The sequence below is a fragment of the Sclerotinia sclerotiorum genome, genomic scaffold (assembly GCF_000146945.2).
Source record: "Sclerotinia sclerotiorum 1980 UF-70 scaffold_26 genomic scaffold, whole genome shotgun sequence".
Classification (NCBI taxonomy): domain Eukaryota; kingdom Fungi; phylum Ascomycota; class Leotiomycetes; order Helotiales; family Sclerotiniaceae; genus Sclerotinia; species Sclerotinia sclerotiorum.
This window is the reverse complement of record NW_001820810.1, coordinates 219,851-247,748: the sequence shown is the minus strand read 5'-3', so window position 1 is coordinate 247,748 and position 27,898 is coordinate 219,851. Positions and strand designations below refer to the sequence as shown.

Genomic DNA, 27,898 nt, shown 5'->3' with positions numbered 1-27,898 from the left:
CACAATACCTCAAACTACACAAAAAACAACACAAATATCAACATTAATATACTCACCCACTCCCTCACCCATGCCCTCAAATAAAGCCAGCTCAACGGTGAGCAAAACAACAAAACACAAACCAACAAAAAATCCACACTTCCTCCCTCCCTCCCCCCTCACTCAAAGCTCCTTCCTTCTCCACAAACTAAACTTTTTACATATTCTACCTATCCCGCGATAAACGCAGACCAGGCTAGGTCTGAAAAGGCGGGAATGGAAATATCACCTGATTTTATATATACACATATATACATATACACAATACACAGTACACAGACCTCATCCACCCACCGATCCATACTTATATTACCGCCCCCAAACCCAAACACAAAAACACAAGACCGAAAAAGCAAAAAAAGCAAAAAAAGCAAAAAAAGCAAAAAAAGCAAAAAAAAAATCAAAAAATCCAAAGAAGACGCAAATTAAAGACGCTCCGCTGGCCCTCTGGGAGCCACTGCTGTGGAGGCCGATGTAACGATACTATACTGGAGGCAGCGGCTGCCTAAGGTTTCGTCTGTTTGGTAGTTGTGGGTTAAGGCTTTATCATGTGACGCCTCACACCTCCGGGTCACGTGGCATGCCCCGTTTGTATTTAATCATAGGAAAACTCTCTACTCTTGTTTTCCTTCTTCTTTTCTCCTTAGCTTAGTATTTTCTAATACAAGATACTTTACCCAGTATTCTTGAGTGTGACATATCACTGGTCTTCACTTGGAAGTGAAGTCGTTACTAGATCAAGTAGAATGTAGGTAAACTAATTGATAACTAAGTTGAGCACAAAGCTCCTTAACTACGAGACTAAATGAATGTTTATATACCCTATATCATCTTTTGAGGACCTTTGGGACCCTAAGGTCCAAAAGGTCCTCAAGGTCCTCGAGGTCACGTGAATTAATGAATCGTGACAGCCGAATAGGGTGTTTATATATATATATATATATGTATTTGAATTTGAATTTGAATTTGTATTATCTTTAATTTAATTATTTATTCCATTATAAAACTTATTTTGGGGTGAAGATAACAAAATCTCATTCGCGCCCGAAAAGTTTGAGCTACTCCACATAACTCGGAGGCACACAACCGACAACCCGCCGTTGGTAGTCAACCGGGATTTGGTAATCACCCCTGTCCCAATTGCAACCACTGCAAAAACGACACCAACAATGCGATGGCTAGGGGTGTACTTTGACAGACGATTGTCCTTCTTACAACATGTCAAAGAGCGAACGACCAAAGCTATGAAGGTGTCTGCTCACATCAGGTCGATTGCAAGAACGGTTCATGGGCCGCCAGCGTCATATCTAAGGAAAGCGGTGATCGCTTGCGTGCTTCCGGTAGCGCTCTATGGAACCGAGGTTTGGTATGCAGGCATGACCAAGCCCGGTTTAGGTCAACACGGGCCTGATCGCTCCATGGGCATGAAAGCACATTTGAAGCTGATAGACAAGGTCATCAACACTGCCGCACGAGGCACGATACCAGTATACAAGACCACGCCGATAGTCGCGTTGATCAAGGAAGCAGGTCTCCCCTCAGGGTGGGTGGCGTTGGAGAAGGCCAAGCTCAGGTTCGCCCTCCGGCTCCAGACAGTCGACTTTAGAAACCCTTTGGTAAGGCGGCTTGAACCCATCATCAGGAGAGCGGGGAAGAGGGCAGGCACTCCGAAAAGCCCTACAACTAGACTACAGCGACTTGGACGCCTAATCCCTGAGACGGAGAGGCCCCAACTGCTCAGGCCACATTTCTCGCGTGAATGTCGGACCAACCCTACGAAAGGATTTTCCAAAGAGGAGGCCGCGCTGGCGTTCAAAGAATGGTGGCCGCAGTTACCGTCCGAGGATTACACGATCTTCTCGGACGGATCAGAACGATGGGTCGATAGCCAGCACCATGTTGGGTACGGCTACGCGATATACCATGGCAGGCAGAGAGTAGCAGCTGGGAAAGGTCAGATCCACGAGACCTCACATGTGTTCGACGCGGAAGCGATCGGAGCGTGGCGTGGGCTCGAGCACCTGCTCAACCTGACCACGGACCAGCCCTCTGGCAAGATATGGCTCTGCATCGATAGCACCTCCGTCATATGGTGTATGAGAGGTAATGCCCCGACCACGTCACAGTGGGCCTTCCACAAGTGCCACAGAGCGATGGCAAAACACGACATAGAAGCTAAATGGTCACCTGGACACATGGGGATCGAAGGCAACGAAGAGGCAGACCGCCTGGCGAATGATGGAGCAATGGGCATGATGGATCGAGGCCTAGCTAACACCCCTACGGTAAGTGGGGTGCGCTCATCCTACAGAGAACTCTGTACTCAGGCGGAGGACTGCTGGTGGGGGGAAGCTAGGACTACGCTATCTAGCACCTACTCAGCATGGCATCCTTCATACAGCACAAGAGAGCCCAGGGAATTGTCACTGCCAAGGGGCGTGCTGCATCGACTGTTAGCAATGCGAACGGGGCACGGCGACTTCGCAGACTACCACCGCCGGTTCAAGCACGGGGACAACCAGCTGAGATGCACCTGTGGGCAAGAGAAAGAACCCTTCCACTTTTTCAAATGCCCCATCAACAATGAGACACGTGGTCAGTGGCCAACTGCACCACGAAGCGCCATCACCACCACCTGGCAGACGATCATGTATATCCACAAGCTTCTACGTGCTCCAGACACGTTCGCAGAGCTCTTGCGGGTCTCAAAGTTCTATACCCAAGTATGCCCGCTGTACTGACCTTGTGCCACCCCTCAAAATCCCTCTCTCCCCCTCGCTCAAAAGCAGAGCACAACACGCCACAATCCACTTGACTTCTCCAACTGGGCTATCCGACAACTTAGCTCTTCCCCTCTCTCCATTCCACTAAAAACACACACTGGTGTGCAAACACTGACGCCTAGCTAACCAAATGGCGCCCCCCCTCACTCCCCACCCTCTAGCTACAGAATGGGAATATATAAAGATAGGCCTTGCGAGCCCTTCCACACGCACTTATAAAATAACAGTCACACACATTCGCCACAACTGAGTGGACAGGGTGTTCACGCAAAGGGACGAACAGTCCCCTTCTCAGATGCTAAATTGTTAATTAAGGAGGTCAACAGCTGTCTGTAGTTAATCCCCTTAGCTTAGCACGTCTAAATACCCCTCGGGAGGTCAGAGTAGACGTTAATCACAATAATAATAATAATAATAAAACTTATATTTTCTACTTTACTCTTTTCTTTTTTTTATATATTTATTTCCCCTTCCACCCCTTCAAATGTCTTTCTATCCGCCTCATTTCCGCCCTCTTCTACCCTTCATACTTATACTCAACACTCACCTCACATCACTCATACTCCCACTCCCACTCATACTGATACTTCATATTCCCATCACACCTCAAATTCACAAGAACATCTCTCCCTTCCCCTCTTCCCACCCCGCATCCCCACCGCACCCCCCAAAAATCCGTATGAGATTTATCTTATAACAAAGCTGAAATATATAAAGAAATAGATATTTGAGGATTTATACTAATTCCTATTCCCATTTCCATTTCCATTCTCATTAATAATAATAATAATTAATATACCTACTACATATATAGTAGTTTATAAGTTTATATGAGATTTATATTCTGTGAAGTTGAAATTGAAGTTAGGTGATATCTAGTTATATTAATTAGTTCATCGATTGAGCAAAGTTTATTATTGGATATTGACATACATTTACCTAGTCATGCGATACGATACAATGCAATACAATGAGACGGGACAAGATATTTATATTTCATTTTTATTCTTCATTCACAGGTAGGTAAGTAGCTATCTAAATCTAAAGACCCAAACCTAAAGATGACTCTTCCCCCCAAAAGTCTCCTGCAAAAACTCCGCAATATACCCATTAACCTCCTCCGGTTTCTCCCACAAAGCCCAATGACTAGTGTCCACCTCCTTCTTCTTCAACTTCCCCTCTCCAAACCACTTCTCCATTCCCTCACCCATAGCAGGAGGTAAAGCGGCATCTCTCGAACCCGCAACAAACATAGTAGGAATATCCACCTTGAGACCCTTCTCATGAAACAACGGCGCTAATTCCCTCTCATCTTCGAAATTCAACTCCCCCGTACGATACCAATTTAATGGACCCCGGATTCCGTTGATAGCATATTGTTCCGCGTAGAAGTCTAATTCTTCCTTGGATAAGAGAGGTGTGTGACCGAGTTTTTCCAGATTGGAAAAGAGTACTCCTTCCGCGACGGAGAAGCCGAGTTCGCCATCTGCGGTGCGTCCTCCGTATAATGCATTTAACATTGATCTCAATTTATCCTTTCCGACAATTTCCCTCTCGACATCGGGTCCTTGGAATTGCAGTTGGTATTTGAAATTGGGGAGGACAGTTAGGGATCTATATTCTTGTTGGGGAGGGAAGAAAGGAGTGCAGATGCTGAAGACGGCAGAGATGAGTTTGGGGTAGTGGATAGCAATGCGGTAGACGGTTGCTCCACCCCAATCGTGACCTCCGAGGATAATGGATGTGGCTCCAATGACTTTGGCGAGGGCGGCAACATCATCTGCGGCCGTTTTGTAGGTGTAGGCGCTGACTTCTTGGGGAGAGGATGAACTAGCGTAACCTTGCATGTTGGGGACTACGACGCGGTAGTTGAGGTCTTGGAGGAAGGGGACTTGGTATCTCCAGCCGAATGCCAAATCAGGGAACTAGAGAAGTCAGTAAATGGTTTTGACATGTTGATTTAAGCCTTGAAAAGTATCATTTCTATTCGACTCTTTACAGAACCTCAAAAGTCTTTATGATCTAGAAATAAAATATATGCTCACCCCATGAATAAGAAAGATGGTGCCAACAGGTTCAGCACCATTTTGAGGTTCGGCAAGAATATAAGAGTAAGTTCGACCATTTACATCAGCCGACTTATATTGGACTCGAGAGTCTTGTACTGCGAGTTTATCGACCATTTTGATATGTGTTCAAAAGTAAATTAATTATTCAAGAATGAAAATATCTTGAACAAGGCTGATGTTGAGGTGGGAATGTTGAGCATTTAAACAACGAGGCTGCCCCACCAAATGCCGTACCTCGGTCCAAAAAAAGATAAAATTGGGTATCAGACAGCTGTTGCTTCCAGCGCAACACATAATCAACCACGGCATTGTGTTATAGTCCGAATTTTGTCCTAGAATGACGAATCATGTTGATGATGTCGTCGGACTTAGGCTTATCCCACACATTCTCGCCGAATATCAAGCTGTCCCTGATTTCGTTGGTGGGTGTTCGGCCGATGTTTACATAAATTCCCTCAAAATCAGTTCATAGTAAGTAATATTGAAAAGAAAGGAAATATTCTAATATAGCCAGTCTAAAGTACAAGACGGCTCGGGATATCATTGACTCCTAAAGATATCATCCCTAAAGATATTATCACCCAAACACCATTTGAGAATTTCAGCATTCGAAGCAAACTCCTTAAACCAATTCATATAAAGCAATCAGTAAATGACGGTGTCCTCCTCTGCCTCTACTACTACCTCGCCATTATGCTCTTCCAAATTATCTTTCTCAGTCTTAACCTGTGAGGACTGAGCAACGAGTGCAGAAATTGGATTAGTAGTATCAATGTTAGAACTAGATGGAGGCTCTGTATGAGGCTCACCCATCATCACATCAGACATCACCTTTACTTCGAATTCCTCTTCAACCTTTAGACCTTGTTCTTGATGTTGCCTTGCCCACTCGGACTTCTCTTCCTCGATCAGGATCTCAACCTTTTCGATTTGGGCTTTGATTGTGGCTTCATTCCTGACTGATAATTGCCATGGTTTGTAATACTTGATAAGTTAGCAATCAAAGTAGTATGGTAGAGATGTGGTATAGCCCTCACGAGTTTTGGCTCTGTTTCCGTGGAAAGAAACCCGGCCATGGCTAACATATTCGTATGTCGTATTCGCATCTTTATAAAACCATCAGCCTTACATCCTTCCCATCTCTCAACATTAACTAACCGATTCTTCCTGGAATTTCACTTGCTCAACCATTCGTACAGCTCTCAGGTTCGCAAGCTTTTCCTTCCTCTTAACTTCTGCTTCAACTTTTCTTTGCGCGGCTCTTTCCTTTTGTCGCGCCTCAATTTCCTGTCGTTTTTTCTGTTGTCCATTGGGTGTGCTTTGATTAAGGGTATTCAACAAGCCTCCAAATAATCTTTGACCGCGCTTGCGCTCCTCTTGGACACTACTCCTCCGTCTTTCAGGATTAACATTTCTTGACCCTTCTGGTACAACGGTAAGACGTTGAGTCTTTCCCGATGATTCATGCTTCAAAGAATCGGTAGCTTGTGGAGATGAATGCAGTGTTGAGGGAGAGCCGACGCTGCCTTCGGTGGAGATCCGGGGACGTTTTGAAGCTTCTTCGGACACGGATGATTGTCGACGTTTCCTGCGGGGACTTTTAACGTTTGGCGCATCTTGTTTAGGAACGACAACTGCAGATGCCACGGGTCTATATTCTATTAGTAAGCCTTGATGACATGACTCAAGTTATTCCATTTACTTACGCTGGTAAATCTGGCATATTTGTCAAACATCACAACTTGAATAGATTAGCAGAATTTCCCAAAATGATGTCGTTTAAACAAGTAGAGAATAAAAGTAAATTGTTTTGGAGTATTAAATCAATTCATCACCATTTGGTTTATTTTATGCGATATGCAATGCGGTATGGGATGGGATATATTGACAAATCCTGGTCGGTACTAGCGTTGTGGTCTGTGCTTAGAAATCAAAGAACGAAAGCTCACAGAATTTGGTGGCGGCGATATCAAATGATAATATCTCGAGCTCTTTAGACGATCATCTCTTTCACACCTGCGTCAATTCTCCTAATTGAAGTACCTATACCTCTAGAAATTGTCCAAGAAGATCATTTACAGCTTTATATCTGTAGAGATAGTTAAAAATGTCCCGCCATCATCCGTATGTACAAGATCTCCTCGACTAAAAGGCTACAAAATACTAACCTCCCTCTAGAGATCTCGTAATGTGTAGGAAGCAGTCAGGTATCGCAATCGGACGTCTCTGTGATAAGTGCGACGGCAAATGTCCCGTATGCGATTCATACGTTCGTCCCACAACTCTCGTACGTATCTGCGAAGAGTGCAGTTTCGGCAACTACCAAAACAAATGTGTTGTATGTGGAGGGGAAGGCATTTCAGATGCATTCTATTGTTTTGAGTGTACGAGATTGGAAAAGGACCGTGATGGATGCCCAAAGATCATCAATCTGGGTAGTAGTAGAACGGATTTGTTCTATCAGTAAGTTTTCCTATCCAAATGATGTGATCAAACAAAATATTAACATTTTTGTGTAGAAAAAAGAATTTTCGGAATCATTAATAAAGCCGTGGATCGGGGGATCTTGTATTACCTATGTATTTTGCAATATGGTTTGGAGTTGGGGATATATGGTTCCGGGTTTCGATTCTCCAGTAACGTAAGCAACAGGAAGCCTTACATGTTATTGCAAGTGGCGCATTGGATGGCACCGGAGAATGATATAAGTTTGTGAGAAAGTAACAACTGATGTTAAGACAGTTGCCATACATACCATCAAAGTTAATTTCTTTTTGGTGAGGGAGCTGTACCTGCGAAATTCGGGGACTAGAAAGTTGGTACGTTCTTAGTGAGCCGTACTACGCAAATCTGGTTAAATGATATCATTCATTTGAACAGAAGATCTTTCACCAAACCTTTAGATCAAATCTTATAGTAGGGTTTAACCAGACGCATTTAAAAAAGTTTTTTTCCCCTACCATATTTCCACACTTGAATTTCCCGATAGCATCAAGTATCAAGAACAACAATGGCACCAATAAATCCCCTCGTAAACCAACCCAACAAGTCGAGTCCCAAGCCTCCTCCAGCTCCTATCCTCGCACCCACCACAAACACACCATCAAAACCCATGGGTCGAAAAAGCTCCTCAATTTTCTTCCATCAACCACCAACCAACAGCAACACCAACTTGTCTTCTAACAAACCCAATCCCCAAAACGACCGAAGTCTCTTCGTCTCCGTCGAAGGCACCATGTTCCTCGATATCCGCGGCCTTCCTACGACTTCAAACAAACGTCGCAAGAATATCCATACAACTGTCCTAGAAGATGTTCCTGCTTTCTCTCTCCCTGAACCGGCTAATCGATCGCTTGTACATGCGTACTATGCCGTTGATACAAAGACCAGTCGTAAAGATAGGAATTATAGTGTTGAGAATATGGAAGCGTTGGATCTTGCTGGTGCTAAGAACGCTGAGACACTTAAGGTGGTTGGGAATAAGAAGAGAGGTTTTGGAGATACGGAGATGCAGGGTCGTGGTGCTGAGGAACGCGATTATATGCTTGTTGGTGCATTGGATGCGGTCCCTACTAAGTGTATGGAGGGTCTTAAGCTCGATGATAAGATTGGTGGTGGTGGTGGTGATGGTGACGGTGATGTTGATATGCATACTCGCGATGTCGAATCAACAAGGCTAGGAAAGGAAAAGAGAAGGTTCAGTGCATGTGTTTAGTTATAGTCTGGCATTTACATCGACACAATGAGTCGATGTTGACCGATGTTGACGGATGGATACGAAACACCAATGATTCTGAGCCCAAAGACCGGGATGGAAAGTCTTGGAAGTTTAATAGTTTGAGGGTTATAAGGGGGATTTTGTAATAAGATGGATGCTTCATCGAGGCATTTTCTCATGAGCTTGTGGTATTTATTTTTCTACGTTTTCTATAATGTATTTAGGCGTATTTCACATCTGATCTTTCTCATGTAGATAAATGAATGAATGAATAAATAAATAGATAAACCTTCAAACCTACAAAATGATATCATTCAGTGATCTTGTGTATCCTTGCTCAGATTTGAGGATTTATACTGTAAGATTAAGTTGGAATGAATGATAATTAAGATTAAGTATCTAGGTAGTAAGTAAATGTATCTTCATCCACTAACTCTATATACCATTATCAAATTCTAGATAGCATATCTGGGATACCCTACTGCTTTACTTTACTATAATTTTCTTAGCTGCTAATAAAATGAGACGAGATTAGAGGAAAAGAGAAGGGGAAGGGAACGGGAACGGGGTAATTAAGTGTAGTTATTTGGGAAATCCTTTTAATATAAGATATTATAACTCCATATCCCATCCATTCAGATTATTACCCTGCTGATCAGAATAAAATGATTGCTCTTCAAGTATTATATTAAATATCTTTCGCATCTAAAATCTACATCTTTATCTACATCTATCTTTATCTTTCCCCTCCCCCTCAAAACATTAACCCCGACGTCCAAACTCTAAACTTCAAACTCCAAACTCCAGATTCTACAGATATAAGTTCTTACCTAGCTAGTGGTACTCAGTCTGCTAATCTCTAAATAACTTGATCTTATTCTTAATTTATCTCCTGCTCTGTAGTGTATATTGTACGTATATGGGTTTGGGATGAAGATGGAAATAGATCGATGTGTCTAGGGATTTTGTAATTAACAGATGTGAGTATTAGATTGCTTATTACCTACCTGGTATTGGATGATAGATATGGAGAGCTTGGGGGATAAATGAGGTGGAATGGTATAGTAGATTATGTAGAAGATAGATGGGTCCTAGGGGGTTGAGTTGTAATTGCTGTATAATTTTAGGGAGTTTAGAGTGGTGAGGATTGTGAAGGTGGATGTAAAATAAGAAGTATGAAGTAGGAAGTATAAATATAATTCCTGATATGAAGAATAAAACTGTAAGAGAGGGAGATCTCGGATATATTCCCTCTATGAAGGAATGTTGTAGCTGGTTAGACTGAGCTATTATGGTGCAAAGTATAAAGTAAAAAGTAAATCTATGAAAAGAGCAGGACTAATTTAATAAATAAATTCAAATCAAATATATACCCAAACCAAAACACCAACTATACAGGAACAAATAACCAAATAACTCCAGGCTAAAAATGAATCGGTCTAAAGAAAAATCCCACAAAGTTTCCCTTTAGATATAAGCTTTCCCTAAGTCCCTAACTCCCAGTTTCTTTTTTTTCCCCCCTTGATTTCAGTTTCTGTTTTCAAACTCCCACGTCACCCTTCTACCAATATCTACCCAATCTAGCATCCAACCAGCACCTTCTAATAACCACCATCATTAAAGCTATCCCTCCTCAACTTTCCCCCTTTTCCCTAGTGTCGATAACTACTACTGCTCCTTTTGTTGGTCACAACAACGTCATTAATAATCGTTACATTAAGAGGCGCCGCAGGAGGAGGTGCATATCCCCTATCGTCATAATCATCAGAGTCATCATAACGTGGATCGCGTGCGGAAGTACGACGCAAAGATGAAGATCCGCTGTACGAAGGTGCATATGAGGGAACCGCCAAATGTCTATCGCGAGAGTCGCGACTGTAATTGGAGGGTGCAGCGCTAGAATTGACCGAACGACCACGACTTGCTGCTGAGAGCCTCTCCATTCTTGTATCCCTCCCGTCTACACTTTCCCCAGGGTATACTAATGAGCTTGCCCCGCTAATCACGGATGCTGCGGGTTCAATAGTATGTGGGTTGATTTTTGGTTGGTCGTTCCACTTTTCGATTCGTCTGCGTCTTCTAGCTTCTTCAACGGTAGGATCTTCAGGCGTATCGAGCTTCATACCTCTTGTTCGCTCTGATAGCATTTCAACATCATCGCGTCTAGATCTTGCTGAAGGCGCTCTCGAAGACGGTGCAACTGATGGTGTTCTCTTATGTGTTGAAGGTGTGATTGTGCTGGGTGAATGACGAGATCTCGTATCATCCATGCCGCTATATCTACTCTCGCCACCATGCCTACTCTCCCCGCCAGACCTACTGGGCGTGATTGTATTGCTTGAGTGATGAGATCTCGGTTCGTCCATATCGCCATACCTACTATCCCCGCCATACCTACTATCCCCGCCGTGCCTACTCTCCCCACCAGACCTACTGGGCGTGATTGTATTGCTTGACTGATGAGATCTACTTGAGTGATGAGATCTCGGTTCATCCATATCGCCGTACCTACTATCCCCGCCAGACCTACTGGGCGTGATTGTATTGCTTGACTGATGAGATCTACTTGAGTGATGAGACCTCAAATCATCTACATCGCTAGACCTACCACTCTCCTTACCACGACTACTAGACAAAGTTGTGTTATTTGAATGACGAGATCTCGTATCATTCATACTGCTAAACACACTCTCCCCTCCATAATTACTTGCACCAGACCCTCGAGCTGGAGGCTCCCTTATAACGATATTCTTGTTCTTCGCTATCTCCCGCTTCTGTCTTCGCAGATATTCTTCGTATAGTTGTCCTTTGCCTTGTGTACCCGACACGCTACCAGTACGAGACCTGGACCGACCACCTTCCGAAGCTATGTTCAACGTCAGTCTACAATTTTTACCAGTGTACTTGAGTATACAACATACGTGCACGTTCCCTAGCTGCTTGAGTTATTAGCACTGACATCTCAATAATTTCATGTTTCAGGGGGAAACGCACGGCGAGCAGTTCTATCCGTCCCACCCGAACGATCACTCCTGTCAGTCCCAGCTCTGCTGGCGATGTCGCTGCCGTTCCTTAAGCTTTCCGAAACCACTAATTTTCTTCTCAGCAACAAACAAATGATTTCTTTTCTAGCACGTGCACCAACTTACGCCGATTAGCTTTTTCAATTCCCCTAGTAGTGGGTGGAGGCCCGCTTGGCTTAACACGTCTCTTTAAAGGGCGGAGGCGACTAGTGTCACTCTCGTTTCCGGTCTCGTATCCGGCGTCGTATCTGCTCATACTTTATAAGAGTTGCTATATATTAAATTGAAATGATGGGATGAGGTTTGAAGTACGTCTGAAAATGTGATTCTGAAGAAAATGTAGGTATTTTAACCAGGGAAGTATGATGCACAAGACGAACAGAAAAATGGGAACATTGATGCTTTATAAAGCAGACTACAATACTGACTGACTCCCAAGGCTTTGACCACTTATGGCCATATAGATAAAGTCAACAAAAGCAAGAAAACATGTAAATGATATTGATATGACATGATGACCATCGATTAAACCAAAAAGCCAGTATTAACATGTCGTTTTACCTCTATGATGGCTGATGTTGAGGCCCTAGCCACGATGAGTGCGGCCATGTGGTTAATGGTATGGGAATGAAACGATGCAAATAGTTCAACAGTTGTGGCTGTTTTGTGTTGCTTTGTGTTGCTAAGCGTCTGGACGGCCCGATTTATGGTCAAAAGCAGTGACCAATATCCAAAATAAGCTCGACCTACCCTATGATCATTTACTATGCTTCAGCGCAAATAACAGAAATTTTACATAACATTAGGGCCAACATAATAGTTATCGGAAGGTCTAAAAAGGTTTAATTAATCTGAGTCGATTATGAAGCGGACTTGATCGAGGTCGTAGTGAGCCATGGAGATCCTTGCTTCCACCCCGAGTCAACATATTCCAAGAGTGTCCATTCGGCGCTTAAACTCATTGCTGATCGAAATGTCAAGTAATCCTTCCGGGGAACCCAGCATCACATATTTCACAGTAAATTCGCAACCGTTGTGTAAGGAACTCCAGAGTTGAGGCAAGGTATGGTTTTATTCTTCTATATTCGGCCTCATCGAATATCGACATCGATCATGCAATGCGATGCTTTTCCCAATCCCATGCCGCAGAAAAAAGTACTCGTAGAAACAACCATCAATCCCAAGCCATTTAAACCTCAGCAATTTCTCTCAATCTACGAAGAGTCGATCTCATGGCGGCAGCTGCAGGGGTTCTGTTGTCGAGCATGTTAGTAAGTTGAACTCCGCCATTTCGAAATTGTGGGTTGGATGGAGAATAGTGAATTCCAAAACATACGTGACGGTGTAAGCTCCTCCAGCAACGGTCTTCTTGCATGACTTGCAATCCCAGATACCAACGGAGTGTCTCTTGACGGTGGTCTTTCCGCAGAAGGTACAGACGTATCTTGCGTGTTGAGTGATTTCCATCTTCTTGACTTGCTTTCTGAGGGATGCACCGTATCTGTTGTGGAAGTAAAGCAATTAGTCAATTGTTTTTCCATTCATTTGATTCCTTTTCCGATTCCATCTGCAGTCGTTGAATTGTCGATTTTCTCTCATTGTCAAAATTTTCTTGATCCCACCATTCCCATCATTACTCAACAATGTGTTGAAAAGTCGTAAATTCATCCTCCTCATGATATTCAGGTGTATAGAGCTGGAATAATCGCATACCTGGTACCGTATTTACCGGTGACTCCGACCTTCTTGGTTCTCTTTGTCATCTTGGCGGTATTTTGCGTTGATGAACGGTGATGAGGAAATTGAAGTTTTGTCGCAACGTGCCTGATGGGAATTATTTTGGTCAAATTCGTGTGGGATTCGGTTAATAGCCCCATTACGCTAGTCCTCAATGGAAACTTTCAGAAACGATAGCATCACATGATCTTCGGATTAAGTCATCTGCCGCGATCGGGTAATCCATGACATCAATCGGTCGGCCTAGAATCAATCTTTAACCGATTTGAGACTGGTAGTAAGGCATCAAATCATATGGGCGAAGGGCATTCTTTTCCTTTATCATCTTGTTTAAATACATCTAACCCAGCAATAATTCCTCTTCTCTTTTGATTCGGATCTTCTCATATAAAGAATCATGTCTTCAAGCGACAGAGAGTACGAATTGGTCATCCTTGGAGCCACAGGATACACAGGGAAACTTACCGCGGAACATGTTGCCACACATTTACCCACAGATCTTCGATGGGCTTTGGCAGGACGTTCATCTGCTAAATTGGAAGCAGTTGCAGCTGAGTGCAAGGCACTGAATCCGGATAGATTACAGCCAGGTGTGTGAGATTCTTAATTGAGACTCCAACAGTTGCTCCCTTGATGTCACGTGGCTTATACTACAACGACAACCGTTGACACATCACATTTTGAATAGCTATCGAAGTTTGTAACTTAGATGACGCCGAGCTCAGTGCATTGGCCAAAAAGACAAAGGTTATTTTGGCAACAGTCGGCCCTTATGCTCTTCATGGCGAACCTTGCTTCAACGCTTGTGCCGAGAATGGAACGCATTATTTTGATGTTACTGGAGAAGTACCATGGGTAGCGAAGATGATCAAAAAGTATGAAAGCACCGCTAAAGCCAGTGGTGCAATCCTAATTCCTCAATGCGGTATTGAATCTGCTCTACCGGATTTAATCACCCGATATGCTGTTGATGCTGTACGAGAAAAGTTATCGGCACCCACTGATGAGGTTATCGTATCTTTACATGAGATGAAGTAAGATATAGGGCCGAGAATTATTTGATCATGAACTAATTCCTCTTAGATCAAAACCTTCCGGAGGAACATTGGAAACAATCTTCACAATTTTGGAAGTATTCAGTCTCAAGCAACTCAAAGAATCAATGACTCCATATGCTCTATCCCCCATACCAGGACCAAAAGTTCGCCCTTCCACATCTCTCATCACCAAACTTACCGGAATCAAAGTAGTTCCTGATTTAGGTATACTTACCACTTCTCTCGCGGGATCAACCGATTTAGCCATCATTCATCGAAGTTGGGGATTGTCCAGCGCGAAGCAGTTCTATGGTCCTAATTTCAAAGTTGAGGAATATATGAAAGCACGAAACTATTTCACTGCTTTCGCAATACATTTGGGGCTTATTCTTGGTGGTATATTCCTGGCCATCCCATTTTTCAGACACGCTGCTAGGAAATATGTTTACCAGCCAGGAGAAGGAGCTACAAAAGAGGAAGCAAAGAATGATCGGGTTGAGTTTCGAGTCATCGCCAAACCAGATAATGGTCAACCAAAGCCTTCGAGAATCTTTTGTCGAGAATATTTTGAAGGTCCAATCTATGGATGTAAGTGGAGTTGTATGATCCGGAATATTTGTAGGTGACTAATTGGGAATAGTAACTGGAATATTGATTGCTCAAGGTGCAATTTCATTACTTCGAGATGACCACAAGTTGTCAGGTGGTATCTATACTCCATCTAGTTTGGGTGAAAAGTATATCAATCGCCTTCAACAATCTGCCAATGTTAAATTTGAGAAGAAGGTTTTTGAAAATTAAGCTGGATAAAAATGCTCGACAGTCGCACACGGATATGCGTGGGGCTTTACATGATCTTCTTGTACGTAGATATCCTAGGCAACAATCCTTCTTGAAACAAAATTCAATCTTCGCATGGCCTGGATATAGTCTAGTTTCTTGTCTCATTTCGTCTCTTCTCATATATATCAGCCCTTCAGTCTGAGGTATTTAAGATCGCACTCCCTCCTTTCACCCCTTCATATAAGTGTATGCAATCACACGCATCCTACAAACACATATTCCCTTTATCAAATAATGAACTCCGGTCCCAATACCCTGAACTAGCGTTCACTTCCAATGTTGTCAATATCCAAGTTGCTCCAATTATCCACATCCCAAAAAACATAACAGTATACAATTGTAGTAATGTCAATTGATTAATAATCCATTCTGCAGTCTGGTTTTTGAAGAGAAGGTCGAATTTTTGGATAGTATTTCCTGGATCTTTTTTCTTTCGGCGGAGCACGAAGACGACAGTTGAGGTATTCTGTGTGCAATCGTACTCGTCCGCCCGGAGAAATACAAGAGCAGGTAGCAAGCACATTTCGAAGGATCTTCGCTGGAAATAAACAGGATACCTATTGTTAGGGCAAATTTTTTTTATGCATGTCCTGAATTCTATACCTATCCTAATTTACACCTATCTTCATGTAATTACTCCCGACTTCATCGCACCGCAATGTATGTTCCATCCTGACGTTAGTATCGTTGAGTAAACGATGTCGTAATAGAGGAGAATTGACCTGGGATGTGCATATTGCCATAAACGTTATGCGGAGTTGATATTTGTATTTATTCCTAGGGTGTTATGAGGTCTTCCCTGCTTTCTTGTCGATCCTATCCACCGTGGAATGCCCAACTTATGACAGCAAGCTGCTGTACAGAAAATAGTTTGTTTGGAAGACCCCGAGGTAATTTTTCTTGGTTTCGCTTCTGCAGTTGATGGATTTGGCGTAGCTGTAGATGACCACTTAATCTCTGAAAAAGTACGAATTAGGGTTTCATTATCCCCAAAGATTGCTGTACATAAGTGCCTAGGAGATAATTCACGTCTCTTTCTTTGATAACATGGGTGACTTCGCTGAACTCTTCATTAAGATTCTTCGCTTGTTGTTTTTAACCGAACATACCTGTCGTGATTGCAACGGTAATCTGGTGGCTAGGGAAGTATGCTCATGAGTGCTTGATGCTTCGATTTGGATATGCATTCTTTCCCTTCTTTTATAGTGGTATTCATCGATTATCATTGGTTGCGATGAGATGTTTAATACCCGGTGTTATCGAGCCATCATTGGTAGTTCTTAAAACCTTAAGAGGTGCTACTGCTATGTAGAGGAAAACTTGCCTGCCGCGTGCCCGCCAGCTGCTTAAGCCAATGTATTAGTATATAGATTGAGGAATACGAGATGATGAATATGGCAGATAGAGGGGACAACCTGCAGTAATGGCTAATTTTGAATTGAACTTGAAAGTATCTACTTCGTCGAATCAAGGTAGCTATCTGTCGAAGTTCTCTCAGTCCTTCGGGGTTGAGACACAGGGCAAGGAGCCTTGAGGAATGGCATGTGGTACGATGCGGTCTTGCTCAATCTGCCAAAAAAGGAAAAGCATTGTTATGACGGAGAAATCGTCATCAGCTTGGACTTCTTTCATTCATTCATTCCATCACAAGGCGCAGAACTATTTCGATAAACTTCTTTTAGTTTCTCCATCAAATGAACATACTAAAAGAACTCACCGAGCTTGCCAAGAATGAAATAACCGCTGTAGCTCTTTTTCGTGATACCGAACTGCCTCGTACGAGTCTTGTACAAGTAATTCTCTTCGTTCAGAAGTACGAACGGGTGGGGCATTCTATCAAAAGCCGTTGAATATTGTACTACAATAAAAGCCCCCACGGTAGATTCTTGAGGATTTCCAGACATTGTAGCTGATAGTTCTTGCGATGAAGTATTTTTGGATGGACAACTATCTTCTGTGTGTTAAAAATACCCCAGAGGCGAATTTTTGAGGCTCTCTGGGCGTCGTGTTCTATAGTTCATGTAATCGAGTGTTTTCGGGGGCGCAGTTATCCGTTGTGCTACAAAAAAGTCTTGAGGGCGAATTGTAAGGTTATTTGGCAGTGTTTTCGAAATTCGATAGTCCGATAGTGCGATTAATTCGATTAGTAGGTTAGTAGGTTAGTGGGTTAGATTTGAGATCTTTCTGTGTGTAAAATTGCATATATCTTGAATATGCTCTAGTAAACTCGGTATTGCAAACCTATTTACCGCTAGTATTTGAATTAATATGTAGAATGATTACGATGTATAGAGCGATACCAAGATGGATCTAATGTTTGATACAGTTCAAAATATTGAAAGCATTTTTTTTTTCAGGTAGAACACTTTTCGCGGACATCGAGACCGGTCAGTTATCGTATAAAATGCTAGCTTAAAATCAAGGTTTGCCATGAACGCTCTCAACATTTTAATCACCGGTAGTGCCATAATTGTAGATAAATATTGTTTATTGTATTGATCTAATTCTGTGGGGCTGAGATAGTCTCGAAGCACGACCACAGCAGTCACAATACAAAAAGATAGAACAAAAGTCTCGCATATTAGTAACTCATGAATAAGCAAAGAAACAATTGCCCTCAAAGTCCTCCTCTGCTATGCCGTTTAAAATCTCACACATTCCAATCTTTAATCCCTTTCCAAAAACTCTTCAATACAATCTCGATCCAGCACATGCATCTCCTTGAACACCAACCACCCATCTTGCCAGTAACTTCCTTCAATGAGATCCTCCTGCTCCGTGTAGATGTGTATTCATTCCATTTCCACTCTTCTACACTGCCATCAAGTATTTTCCTAGAGTTCGTGGTGGCCATGGGTGGCAGGAATGTGGCCAAGGCATCTGGTCAACCCAGCATATGTGTTCCAGAAGTTTGCCTGAGCTCTAGCAAAAAAGGAGTTCAAGCAAGATTAAGGAGCCGGCCCAACCAAGGCGTACACATATAATAAAGTTATCCCATAGTATGGCAAGAAGTACGAAGGCTATTGGACTCAGCTTAATTGCCGTAAGTAATGCTTCGAATCCTCCAGTCCCAATCACGGGCACGATGGAGTTCTTGAATAAATAATCGAAGAGAAAAACGAAAGCCACGTAGCCTAGAAATATACTGAGAGTGTTAGGCTCGCGGGCTACGATATTGAAAATGTATTGTGTGCGAGTACAACTTACACACTTTGCAATTTTCCTTTTCCCATGATTGCATTCAAACGTTGCAGGAGGAAGACTAGAAGTAAAAGTAACAAGCTATCGATTATTAGCCATAGATATATGAACTGAATTTATGCACTCACATCAAAATGAGACATCCTTGAGGAGTTTTGTAAAGGGTGAGGACATCAAATGTAGGAGCCGAGGGCGATATGACTACCGTAGTGTAGCAAGCCATTGTTACTACTAAACGATATGAAACAATCATATTCCAGCCGGTTCTCAGATAACCCAATATGTTGTATCCGCATCGTTGCCAATAAGTTGTTGGGCCTTGAGCTACTGGCTGGGTATGGTAGCGTGGAAGGACTTCCATTTCAATGGTAGACTCGGTGTTCATGTCGATGCCTTGATGTGGTGCCGGTGTGGTTATGGATTGATGAAATTCTTGTTTCCAGCGACTATATTCTGCAGCTCTCTATAGTTAGACATCCATAGGTGAGAGGAGGCACAAGGGTATGATTACGGCTCACGCTAGTCGTTCAATAGGGGAGCAAAGGCAAGGAGACGACTAACCCCGACGTAACCGATTTAGATCTTGGTAGCTAGGGATCTAGAACTCGTATTAACACATTTAATTCTCTGTATCAAATGGATAAATTGCAAGGAAGTTGAAGAAACACACCTAGTACAGACTTGGAAACTGTGATATTCAACTGAGTATCAGGTAAGTTAAGGGTAAGAATATCCGGGGAGGGAAGAAGACTTTAAATCCAGCAAAGCTCTTGGGCTTGAAAAACTCTATCGATTCATACAATTAAATCCTTTAATGACTCGAATGTATTTCCAATGTCCTACATGAGTTCGGCAAAGTCAGGCAGAATTCTTGGGTAAATGTGTGGACCCGAAGCCAGAAGTGCCATGCATTTGCACAGCCTAGAGGTGTAACCTTCCTCTATATTATCCCATCTTTTCACTTCTTCTTCCCCTAATAACCCTAATTATACAGCATTTAATCAATCTCTATTCATATTGCTTTGGATTTCATAGCAGCGAAAGCATCGCCGAAACTGCACAATACTTCGGTATGAAACTTCACTTCGCATCAATGAAGCTTTTCGATTTTTTGATCGCGACGGGGTCGCTCGTCATCAGCACTCGATTTAGCTTAAGTCAACACGAAGAAGTAAGTTCACGGTACCTTCATAGACCGCGAGACGAAAACTAATGCTCCCATAGCTCCTCGACACATGGACCTTCCCTCACCTCATCACCAACCCCTCAATCAACACAATATTCGTACCTCCATCCAGTAACCACTTCCAAGCATCAGAGCTTTTGACAAAAGCTTCTATCTGCTTATCTGCCGCCTTAGTAGCATGGATCTACGACGCTGCAAAACATGAAAAACTACGTGCCCCAATGTATGTTCTTGCCTTTGGCGCATCGATATATTTCTGGATCAAGACAGCTGCTTCAGCGGATATCTATCTCTTCGTCATCTTCCCTTGGATGTTGTTGATTGGACTGTTGGTCAGTAGACTACATGACACTGCTTGGAGGATGGAAGGAGTGGAAGATAGGTCGGCATCAAACGAGAAGATGAATAGCTCCTTCATATTTGAGCTCGTGCCTGGGTCTTGATCAAGCCGATCAGCAGTTGCGGGAATACTATTCTTGGTTCGGGAATAGGGTTTTGGCAGATTTGTGTCGTGCCGTTGAGATGGGAATCAGCACAGGAAGGATTGTTCTTATTTATCATATTTGTTTCCATAAGCTAAGGATATTTGGTCGACTGGGACATACTATCAAGGAAGAGAAGGATATTGTTGACCTCCTGGGATCTTGGCAGCATATGCATATATAGTACATATGCATATAAGGAGCAAACAAAACTCAACTTTTAATTCATTCTTTCCTTTTTGGTATACTGTTTGTTTGCTTTCAATATTTTGATTTCAAAGCACTTTAATTCCGAAGGCCGAATACCCAACCTATTCCTTCATTTTTTTGAATATATGCTCGCAGCTTAACTGCTTAGCTAGAGAATCAATCAATTCAATCTGATACTCTTTCTGGTCTTAAGAAACCCAACAGTTATGAGCCCGGTGCTGGCTTTCAATTAAACATCCTGCACAATACTTGATTCACATATACCGAAACTCTACGATACCTTCAAGTTTCACTCTTTTAAGAATTACCTTGTTTAGTGTGGTTTCTATAAAACCCAAACCTCGATAATTCTGACTTTATTTCTTCAATATGACTACAGGCGATAATTCAACTAAAATCATCCTTTCCTCACCAGAGGATTGGAATAGTTGGATTCGAAATATTCAGCGTATTGCAGAATCCGGCGGCATCAAATGCTGGGTATACCTTGATCCCACTACAACAGTTGTACCTATACCAGAGTTGCTAGATGAACCGGAACTACCCACAGTTGATGAAGATGCTTCTGAGGCTGTTATTGATAGGGCTTTAAAGCAATATCAGATGCAACTAGAGAACTATTGTATCAAGAATACCAAGTACGAGAAAATCAACAAGGCAATTTCAGAGGTTCTCAAGTACATACTTTCATCAATCAACCGCAATTGCGAAAAGTTTATTAGTACCACCAGTATCACAGCACCTCAAGTGCTTGCTGATTTACGCAAAAGGCTAGCACCAACTGATCGTGCAAGAGAGCTTACCGTGGTAGCACGATACAATTGTGTAAAACAACCCTACAAATCCAATCAGGATATTTATGAATGGTTGAACGAATGGGAACTCATCTACACTGAGGCTAAGACTCTCAATCTGCCAGACGTCGATCGAAATCGAGCTGCGTTCGACTTTTCTACAGCCCTTATGAATCACAGCTCCTCTTGGGCAACTTCAACTCTGTTGGAGATCACCAAAAAGCTCAAGAATCAGCCTGAGGAAACGATTGATGTGTACGATTTAATCGAAGACTTTCGAAACTACACTCGACTCACACAGGCATCAACTACTTCAACCTCTTCTACGTCATTTGCAACCTATAAGGATGGGAATAAAGATAAAAAGGAAGGAGAGAGAACCTGTCTATGTGGCAAGAAACATCTATATGAAAAATGCTACTATCTATATTCGGATAATCGACCAAGGAACTGGAAACCAATCGATGCCGATATTGAATACTTCAAGAAGTTCTGGGGAAGGCAATCAACAAAACGAAGGAACTGGTTTGTTCGTAGACATGAAGGAACTAAGGAACTTCTCAAGCTAGCAAATCTCTCTTGGGATCCAGCATGGAAGGAAACATTGACTAATCCTTCAGAATCTGGAAAAGAGAAAGATAAGGATCTTGGGGCTTTTCTCACTAAACAAAGTCCTACCTACAACAATGCTAGCATCCTTCACAAATGGCTAATTGATAGTGGTTCCGATACCCATGTCACTAACTCTCTACATAACTTTGTTCTTGAAGAGTTTGGAAAGCCATCCGATATGATAAGCGCTGGAAGGGACCGATTCCAAATTGAAGCATTCGGTACTATCACTATGTTGATCAATACACCAACTGGGCCAGGGCAAATAACCTTAAAAAGAGTGGCATACATCCCAGGGTTTCTTACAAACCTAGTCTCTCTAGCTTTACTCTCAAAGAAAGGTGTACATTGGAACACTGAACACCCAGATGTCCTTACAAAAGAAGGCATTGCATTTATTACTCTGAAGCAAACAGGAGACCATTGGACCCTCGATCCTATTATCCCTTCTCAGCATGCTTCGTTTGCCACCAAAAACCACACCAAATCAATATGCCGAAAGGTTACAACAACAGAGTTACATGATCTTCTAGGCCATCCTTCTCTCGAAGCCCTTCAGCACCTAGAATCAGCAACTACTGATATCATTATCGACAAAACGATTTCGACACCTTCCTTCTCTACCTGCAAAGTTTGTAATCTCTCGAAGGCTCAACAGATTATATCTCGTAATCCAAGGAAGGAGATGCCAGAGAACGGCCATGTCGGAGATCGATTGGCATGGGATCTGTTCGAGATGGATGAGGCTTATAATAATACCCGATATATCAGCCACTTCTGGTGTACGACACACAAAATACAATGGGTGTATGTTCTAACTAGGAAAACAGAGATGATCGATATTATGGATACTCAATTCTCTCTGATACAAACACAATTCGGCTCAAAGGTCCGATTCATACGCCTCGATGGTGAAACCACGTTAGGGGGCGACTTCAAGAGGATCACAGACAAACGTGGCATCATTGTCGAACGCACTCCACCAGATACACCAGCACAGAATGGCGCTGCAGAGAATGCTGGTAAAATGCTCATGGTCAGAGCAAGAGCCCTCCTCCTTTCAGCAAACCTACCACAAAACCTTTGGCCAGAAGCAATTAAAACAGCCGGTTATCTTGAAAACCGTACTCCAAAAAGAGCTCTTCAATGGAAAACACCATTTGAAAGTGCTACTGGCAATAAACCTTCGCTAGCACATCTACATCCATATGGGTGCTTGGCATATGTGCTCAACAAGCAGATTCCAAGACGTGCGAAGATGCAACCTCGTGCAAAACTGGGCTATCTTGTAGGGTATGATTCAACGAATATCTTCAGGATCTGGCTCCCTTCCATAAATCGCGTCATTCGAAGTAGGGATGTCAAATTTGATGAAACCCGGTATTATCGACCAGAAGATATAGATATTGGCTTTCTTATTAAGGATCAACTTCGGGATACTGCAGCTATTCACGAAAAGAGGGCAGAAGAGATAGAAATATCGAATCTGTTGAGTGAAGAATCAGATGAGAGTATTGGTGATATAATTGTAGTTGAAGGGCCATGGAACTTACAACACAATCGCTTAAACGAGCGACCAACGAATGAAAGCTCTTCAAACAAGACGGATGATGGTATTCCAACCAATGAGGGGGTTCCTCAAACTAACCCTCAATTGCCAACGCCTAGAGCAACCTTATCACCAGAAGCACTTACAAGACAATCTACTGGAGATGTTCCTATACCATCATTACCGGAGTCAGAACTCTCATCTTCCCCATCATCATCGTTAAGTCAACATGATATCATCACTACAACATCATCTCATAATACAGCACCTTTGGCAGAGCAAATACGTGCCGATATCGACGTATCCCATATAATTCAGGGTTCTAGACGTTCACAAAGGAAAGAATGAATTAAAAGTTGAGTTTTGTTTGCTCCTTATATGCATATGTACTATATATGCATATGCTGCCAAGATCCCAGGAGGTCAACAGATATCATCATGCGTTTAATTGATTTTGTTTTCATTCATTTATATATAAGAGGAAACTCTAGTCCACTGGGACGTGCCAGCAAGAAAGATTTAGAGATATTATCACATCTCCATTCATTCATCTCGAGTTTGTTTGATACTTTAGTTTAATAGTTCTGAGATGGAATCATGCAACTATCGGAACATGATTCTTGATCTCGTCATTACTTAATGATGAACAACTCAGCATTCTTACAGAAAATCGGCATGCTTTCTTATAATTGTGTACTCGTACGTAGAATCGCGTGGCAATCGAGACGAGGAGTGTAAAGTAGCAGTCGGAGATGTGATGATACAGACAAGACTCTAGATATTCTCTTGTACCCAATAACCGAACCCTCTACTTTAAAGGTCTCTTTTTATTGCGAATCCTTACCACCTCAAGGTTCTCTATTCCTTCAATATCTACACTTCGTCATATCACCCATCTTCCCTTCGGATGTCCTCCCATTCACTAAGTCAATGCCCAACCATCCTTGGGGCCACTTCCTCATCCCAAATTTTGTTTCTTGATCCAAAAACAAAATGCCCGATCCAGAATTCGCTAGTAGAAAAGTGTTTGGCAGGTGCATCTTACGTCTGACTCCATAGAGCATTGTATCACCTGACCTAAAGTCATATGATGGACCTTGAGGATCTAGAGGAGCTAGGAATTTGGATCCTAGGTTTATTAGATCCAAGGGATCCAATTAGTACGAAGGACTATATAATCAGAATGGGTCTCCTTATTATAGAACTTTATATTCAAGATCAATTATTTAGCATACTTTACTATTAATTACAAATTATATACTATTATTATTGTTATTTAAGTTCTTGCTTAATATCAAATTATAAACCATCTCGAAAGCCTAGAGCACTTCCATATGATCTAGACAGCAAATCTCGTAACACTACCGAAGATCCTATAGAATATCTAAATGAAACCCAAGAATTAATCTATAATTATCATCACCGCTACCCTAATAAACCTGACCCCTATAATCACCTTTATAAAATTCAATTTTAAAAAGGAAAATATTATTATAACTCCACGTTTAGAAGCAATAAGAATTATTTGAATTTCGATGTTACAAGGTTTGCCGTCTAGATCACATGGAAGTGCTCTAGGCTCTCGAGGTGATTTATAACTAAGCGTCAAGCAGGGACTTAAGTAATGATAATAATAATATACAATTCATAATTAGTAGTAGAGTATACTAAATGATTGATCTTGAGCACGAAGCTCTATACAAAGGAAATCCATCTAGATTATATAGATCTTCATACCAATGGTTACTCAATAGGATCAATGCAACTCAGTACTAAGCTTATTGATCCTTATTGAATCAATTATATGATATTGATTATATATAAGAGTTTCTTGTTATTTGGTGTAATATAGAGGTAGTCGAGAAGTAGGGTACTAGATGTTATGAGGTTTGCTGTCTAGATCATGTGGAAGTGCTCTAGATTTTCGAGATGATTTATAATTAGGTGTTAAGCAGGGATTTAAAGTAATGACAATAATGCAATTCGTAACTAATAGTAGAGTATACTAAATGATTAATCTTGAGCACGAAGCTCTATACAAAGGAAATCCATCTTGATTATATAGACCTTCGTGTTCTGAAATTCGATCGACTCTTGAAGGGCCGATCGATTCTCAGGGAGTCGGTCGGCTTTCGGATCAGGTGACACTTGTCACATGATTCTGCTAACTAATTGGTTACCTGATGCGGGTTATGTTACGCCGTCGTAACACTTCTTGATTATTCGATTCCATAATATATTGTTGATAAATCGCGTATTGAAGTTGAAAGATATAAATTGAGGTAAAAGTGGCCCGCTCGGTGATATGGCCCGCTCGCTGATAAACCACGTTATATAAATCATTTATAAAATTAGAGTTAATCTCAATTTTAGACAATAACTATTGGATGATCACATAATATTTACTCTGCGGTACCCTGGCACCTGCTGGTATTTCCGGGTACCATCCTATAAAACCTCTATAGGGTAGGGTAACCACCCCATAGAGGTCAAATAACCCGGGTAGGGTAGGGTGCCCAGCCCTGGCTCCGAACAACTTCATAGTTCAATTAATGATCAGATTTCATATCCAAACTAATCATTATCCCTCTCTTACTTGTTCTAAATCTCCTTCTTATACACCATTATATATGAGATCTCTTCCTAACTCTTCCCCCACCTCACCCCACATCAATCCCGCTTTTCCGCTGACCCATCTCCGATAAGCTAATCTTTCGATCCAGCCCTGATATTCAACCATGACAATTTTGAAGGTGTGTCTACGACACTCTCCATTCTAACTATACTGCCTTACTTCTAATTATTTTTATCACCTCTTTTCCAGTCTTCCAACTCCCCGCCGCTGCCTTTATTACCTCTTCTGTAGTTGCTGTAAGCTCAAGCTCCTTTGGGACCCTTCCTAATCCGACAAAAGAGCAATATACCACAGAGCGGAAGATGAAATCAGAAATCAAATCAGATTTATAAAACTGATACCTTATTTCTGAGAAATGCTCTTTGATTTATTACTTGGTCTCAAGAGTGGCAGGGTTTATGGCAGGATTTTCGTTTAGTTGCTCTTTAATTCTTATGCGTTACTTGCCAAAGTTCGAGCAGCTCTAATACACTGCTAGCAGGCGGCTACAGTAAGACAGACCTAAAGAGGCAGAAAATTTATTCGTTCAATCACTATACATAGTCTGACTTAAGGCTCACCTTCCGACAGTTTCTCAGACTTTTCCTTCAATCCATAATCCGACTTAACGGTCGTTCTTAATGGGATCTCCCGTTCCAGGAATCCAACCGCAAATGAAACTCCACTAATGACCACAGCTACGATCCAGGTCACCTTCAACGCGTGAGTATAAATTGAAATTACCTCGCTGCTCACCTCGGGCGAAAGGTTTCTAATATAGTCCCCCGAAACCTTCGAATACGCCGCCCCACTTCCCAAGGTAGTCAGGACCGTCTGGTCCTGAATCCGCCTCTCTAGCTGATTCTGGAACTGTGAATTGAAAATTGCGGCTGGAATCGCAGTTCCCCAGATCCCCCCAAATGACCGTACGAAACCCCAGCAAGCAGTAGCAACACCGACCTCACTCTCGGCAAGTCCTACATGGACGGCAGGGAGGAGAGTGGCCATCAAAAGACCGATTCCAGTGGCGGCGATTAGCTGGAAGATAATGTATTCCGCTACACTAGAGAACTGGTCTAGTTTGACAAATAAGCCGAGTCCCAGGGTGAGGATGCCTAGGCCGCTGAGATGGATAGGCTTGTATCGCCCGGTCTTTGATAGAACGTTCCCAGATATCATGGCCACAGGAACCCCAAATAAAACAGTCGGCAGGAGCAAGATGCCACTCTGAGTCGAGGATTCGATCAGCGATCCTTGGAAGTAGACGGGTAGGAAATAGATGATCCAGTATGTGAGGAGGTACTGGATGAAGGAGATATAGAGCGTGATAGTAGTAGTGCGGTTGCTGATAAAGATTCGATGAGGAAGGATGGGCTCGACACAAAAAGAAGTCCCTTCGTAGACGGCAAAGAGCGCCAAACCCGCAAATCCGATACATAAAGAAACCAGAACGTGCCACGATGACCAAGCGTAGGCAATTCCACCCCAAGAGAGGGCAATTAGTATGCTGCTGACCGAAGCAATCAAAAGGAAGTTCCCGATCCAATCGATGCGGGCTAACTTAGTTCGTAATCCGATTTCCCGCTCAGGATTACTGACCTGAAGGAAGAAGTATAGCATTACTAGACATACGCCTGCAATGGGTAGGTTGAGGTAGAACACCCACCGCCAAGAGCCATGTTGCACAAACGCTCCTCCCACAATTGGTCCTATGGCTGTGCCCAGGGTAAAAGTTCCAAAAAGGATGGAGGAGAACTTCCCTCGCTCTCGCTCCGATACCAGATCACTGATGATCATGTTGGTCATTAAACCAATACCTCCTCCTCCAAATCCCTGGATCAGCCTTCCAGCGATCAGCATAGCCGCATTCACTGCTCCTCCTCCAATTCCACTTCCGAGGGCGAATAGTGCTACGGAGCTGATCATGAGCCCGCGGCGCCCGAAAAGTTGTGCAAACTGGCCGTAAAAGGGCTGGCTGACGGTCATGGTTAAGAAATAGCC

General features: G+C 42.6%; 13 protein-coding genes across 13 annotated transcripts; 5 read left to right on the top strand and 8 right to left on the bottom strand.

Moving 5' to 3' along the window:
• Positions 1 to 1,208: 1,208 nt before the first annotated feature.
• On the top strand, positions 1,209 to 2,139 carry SS1G_13654 (hypothetical protein; the record flags this gene model as incomplete). The annotated part of the gene is made up of 2 exons (XM_001585365.1): positions 1,209 to 1,942; positions 2,085 to 2,139. 2 exons carry the CDS (start codon positions 1,209 to 1,211, stop codon positions 2,137 to 2,139), a joined length of 789 nt encoding a protein of 262 aa, XP_001585415.1.
• A 274-nt stretch (positions 2,140 to 2,413) lies between these two features.
• Positions 2,414 to 3,401, bottom strand: SS1G_13653 (hypothetical protein; the record flags this gene model as incomplete). Its single annotated transcript, XM_001585364.1, has 3 exons — positions 2,414 to 2,480; positions 2,782 to 2,868; positions 3,370 to 3,401. 3 exons carry the CDS (start codon positions 3,399 to 3,401, stop codon positions 2,414 to 2,416), a joined length of 186 nt encoding a protein of 61 aa, XP_001585414.1.
• Positions 3,402 to 3,877: 476 nt separating this feature from the next.
• Positions 3,878 to 5,005, bottom strand: SS1G_13652 (hypothetical protein; the record flags this gene model as incomplete). The annotated part of the gene is made up of 2 exons (XM_001585363.1): positions 3,878 to 4,747; positions 4,868 to 5,005. The coding sequence occupies 2 exons, from the start codon at positions 5,003 to 5,005 to the stop codon at positions 3,878 to 3,880; spliced, it is 1,008 nt and encodes a 335-aa protein (XP_001585413.1).
• Positions 5,006 to 5,536: 531 nt separating this feature from the next.
• Positions 5,537 to 6,614, bottom strand: SS1G_13651 (hypothetical protein; the record flags this gene model as incomplete). Its single annotated transcript, XM_001585362.1, has 4 exons — positions 5,537 to 5,626; positions 5,729 to 5,875; positions 6,050 to 6,542; positions 6,598 to 6,614. The coding sequence occupies 4 exons, from the start codon at positions 6,612 to 6,614 to the stop codon at positions 5,537 to 5,539; spliced, it is 747 nt and encodes a 248-aa protein (XP_001585412.1).
• Positions 6,615 to 6,998: 384 nt separating this feature from the next.
• On the top strand, positions 6,999 to 7,435 carry SS1G_13650 (conserved hypothetical protein; the record flags this gene model as incomplete). Its single annotated transcript, XM_001585361.1, has 3 exons — positions 6,999 to 7,015; positions 7,070 to 7,354; positions 7,411 to 7,435. 3 exons carry the CDS (start codon positions 6,999 to 7,001, stop codon positions 7,433 to 7,435), a joined length of 327 nt encoding a protein of 108 aa, XP_001585411.1.
• Positions 7,436 to 7,901: 466 nt separating this feature from the next.
• On the top strand, positions 7,902 to 8,606 carry SS1G_13649 (predicted protein; the record flags this gene model as incomplete). Its single annotated transcript, XM_001585360.1, has 1 exon — positions 7,902 to 8,606. The coding sequence occupies one exon, from the start codon at positions 7,902 to 7,904 to the stop codon at positions 8,604 to 8,606; it is 705 nt and encodes a 234-aa protein (XP_001585410.1).
• A 1,655-nt stretch (positions 8,607 to 10,261) lies between these two features.
• Positions 10,262 to 11,888, bottom strand: SS1G_13648 (predicted protein; the record flags this gene model as incomplete). The annotated part of the gene is made up of 2 exons (XM_001585359.1): positions 10,262 to 11,475; positions 11,759 to 11,888. The coding sequence occupies 2 exons, from the start codon at positions 11,886 to 11,888 to the stop codon at positions 10,262 to 10,264; spliced, it is 1,344 nt and encodes a 447-aa protein (XP_001585409.1).
• A 933-nt stretch (positions 11,889 to 12,821) lies between these two features.
• Positions 12,822 to 13,395, bottom strand: SS1G_13647 (60S ribosomal protein L43; the record flags this gene model as incomplete). Its single annotated transcript, XM_001585358.1, has 3 exons — positions 12,822 to 12,885; positions 12,969 to 13,133; positions 13,346 to 13,395. The coding sequence occupies 3 exons, from the start codon at positions 13,393 to 13,395 to the stop codon at positions 12,822 to 12,824; spliced, it is 279 nt and encodes a 92-aa protein (XP_001585408.1).
• A 371-nt stretch (positions 13,396 to 13,766) lies between these two features.
• SS1G_13646 (hypothetical protein) lies at positions 13,767 to 15,207 on the top strand (the record flags this gene model as incomplete). Its single annotated transcript, XM_001585357.1, has 4 exons — positions 13,767 to 13,959; positions 14,058 to 14,403; positions 14,453 to 14,994; positions 15,047 to 15,207. The coding sequence occupies 4 exons, from the start codon at positions 13,767 to 13,769 to the stop codon at positions 15,205 to 15,207; spliced, it is 1,242 nt and encodes a 413-aa protein (XP_001585407.1).
• A 1,678-nt stretch (positions 15,208 to 16,885) lies between these two features.
• On the bottom strand, positions 16,886 to 17,153 carry SS1G_13645 (predicted protein; the record flags this gene model as incomplete). Its single annotated transcript, XM_001585356.1, has 2 exons — positions 16,886 to 16,908; positions 16,967 to 17,153. The coding sequence occupies 2 exons, from the start codon at positions 17,151 to 17,153 to the stop codon at positions 16,886 to 16,888; spliced, it is 210 nt and encodes a 69-aa protein (XP_001585406.1).
• A 1,018-nt stretch (positions 17,154 to 18,171) lies between these two features.
• On the bottom strand, positions 18,172 to 19,765 carry SS1G_13644 (predicted protein; the record flags this gene model as incomplete). The annotated part of the gene is made up of 6 exons (XM_001585355.1): positions 18,172 to 18,394; positions 18,457 to 18,531; positions 18,579 to 18,896; positions 19,012 to 19,040; positions 19,251 to 19,289; positions 19,739 to 19,765. 6 exons carry the CDS (start codon positions 19,763 to 19,765, stop codon positions 18,172 to 18,174), a joined length of 711 nt encoding a protein of 236 aa, XP_001585405.1.
• Positions 19,766 to 20,697: 932 nt separating this feature from the next.
• Positions 20,698 to 23,631, top strand: SS1G_13643 (hypothetical protein; the record flags this gene model as incomplete). Its single annotated transcript, XM_001585354.1, has 1 exon — positions 20,698 to 23,631. One exon carries the CDS (start codon positions 20,698 to 20,700, stop codon positions 23,629 to 23,631), a length of 2,934 nt encoding a protein of 977 aa, XP_001585404.1.
• Positions 23,632 to 25,897: 2,266 nt separating this feature from the next.
• Positions 25,898 to 27,576, bottom strand: SS1G_13642 (hypothetical protein; the record flags this gene model as incomplete). Its single annotated transcript, XM_001585353.1, has 4 exons — positions 25,898 to 26,059; positions 26,097 to 26,143; positions 26,479 to 26,960; positions 27,530 to 27,576. The coding sequence occupies 4 exons, from the start codon at positions 27,574 to 27,576 to the stop codon at positions 25,898 to 25,900; spliced, it is 738 nt and encodes a 245-aa protein (XP_001585403.1).
• Between the last annotated feature and the right edge of the window lie 322 nt (positions 27,577 to 27,898).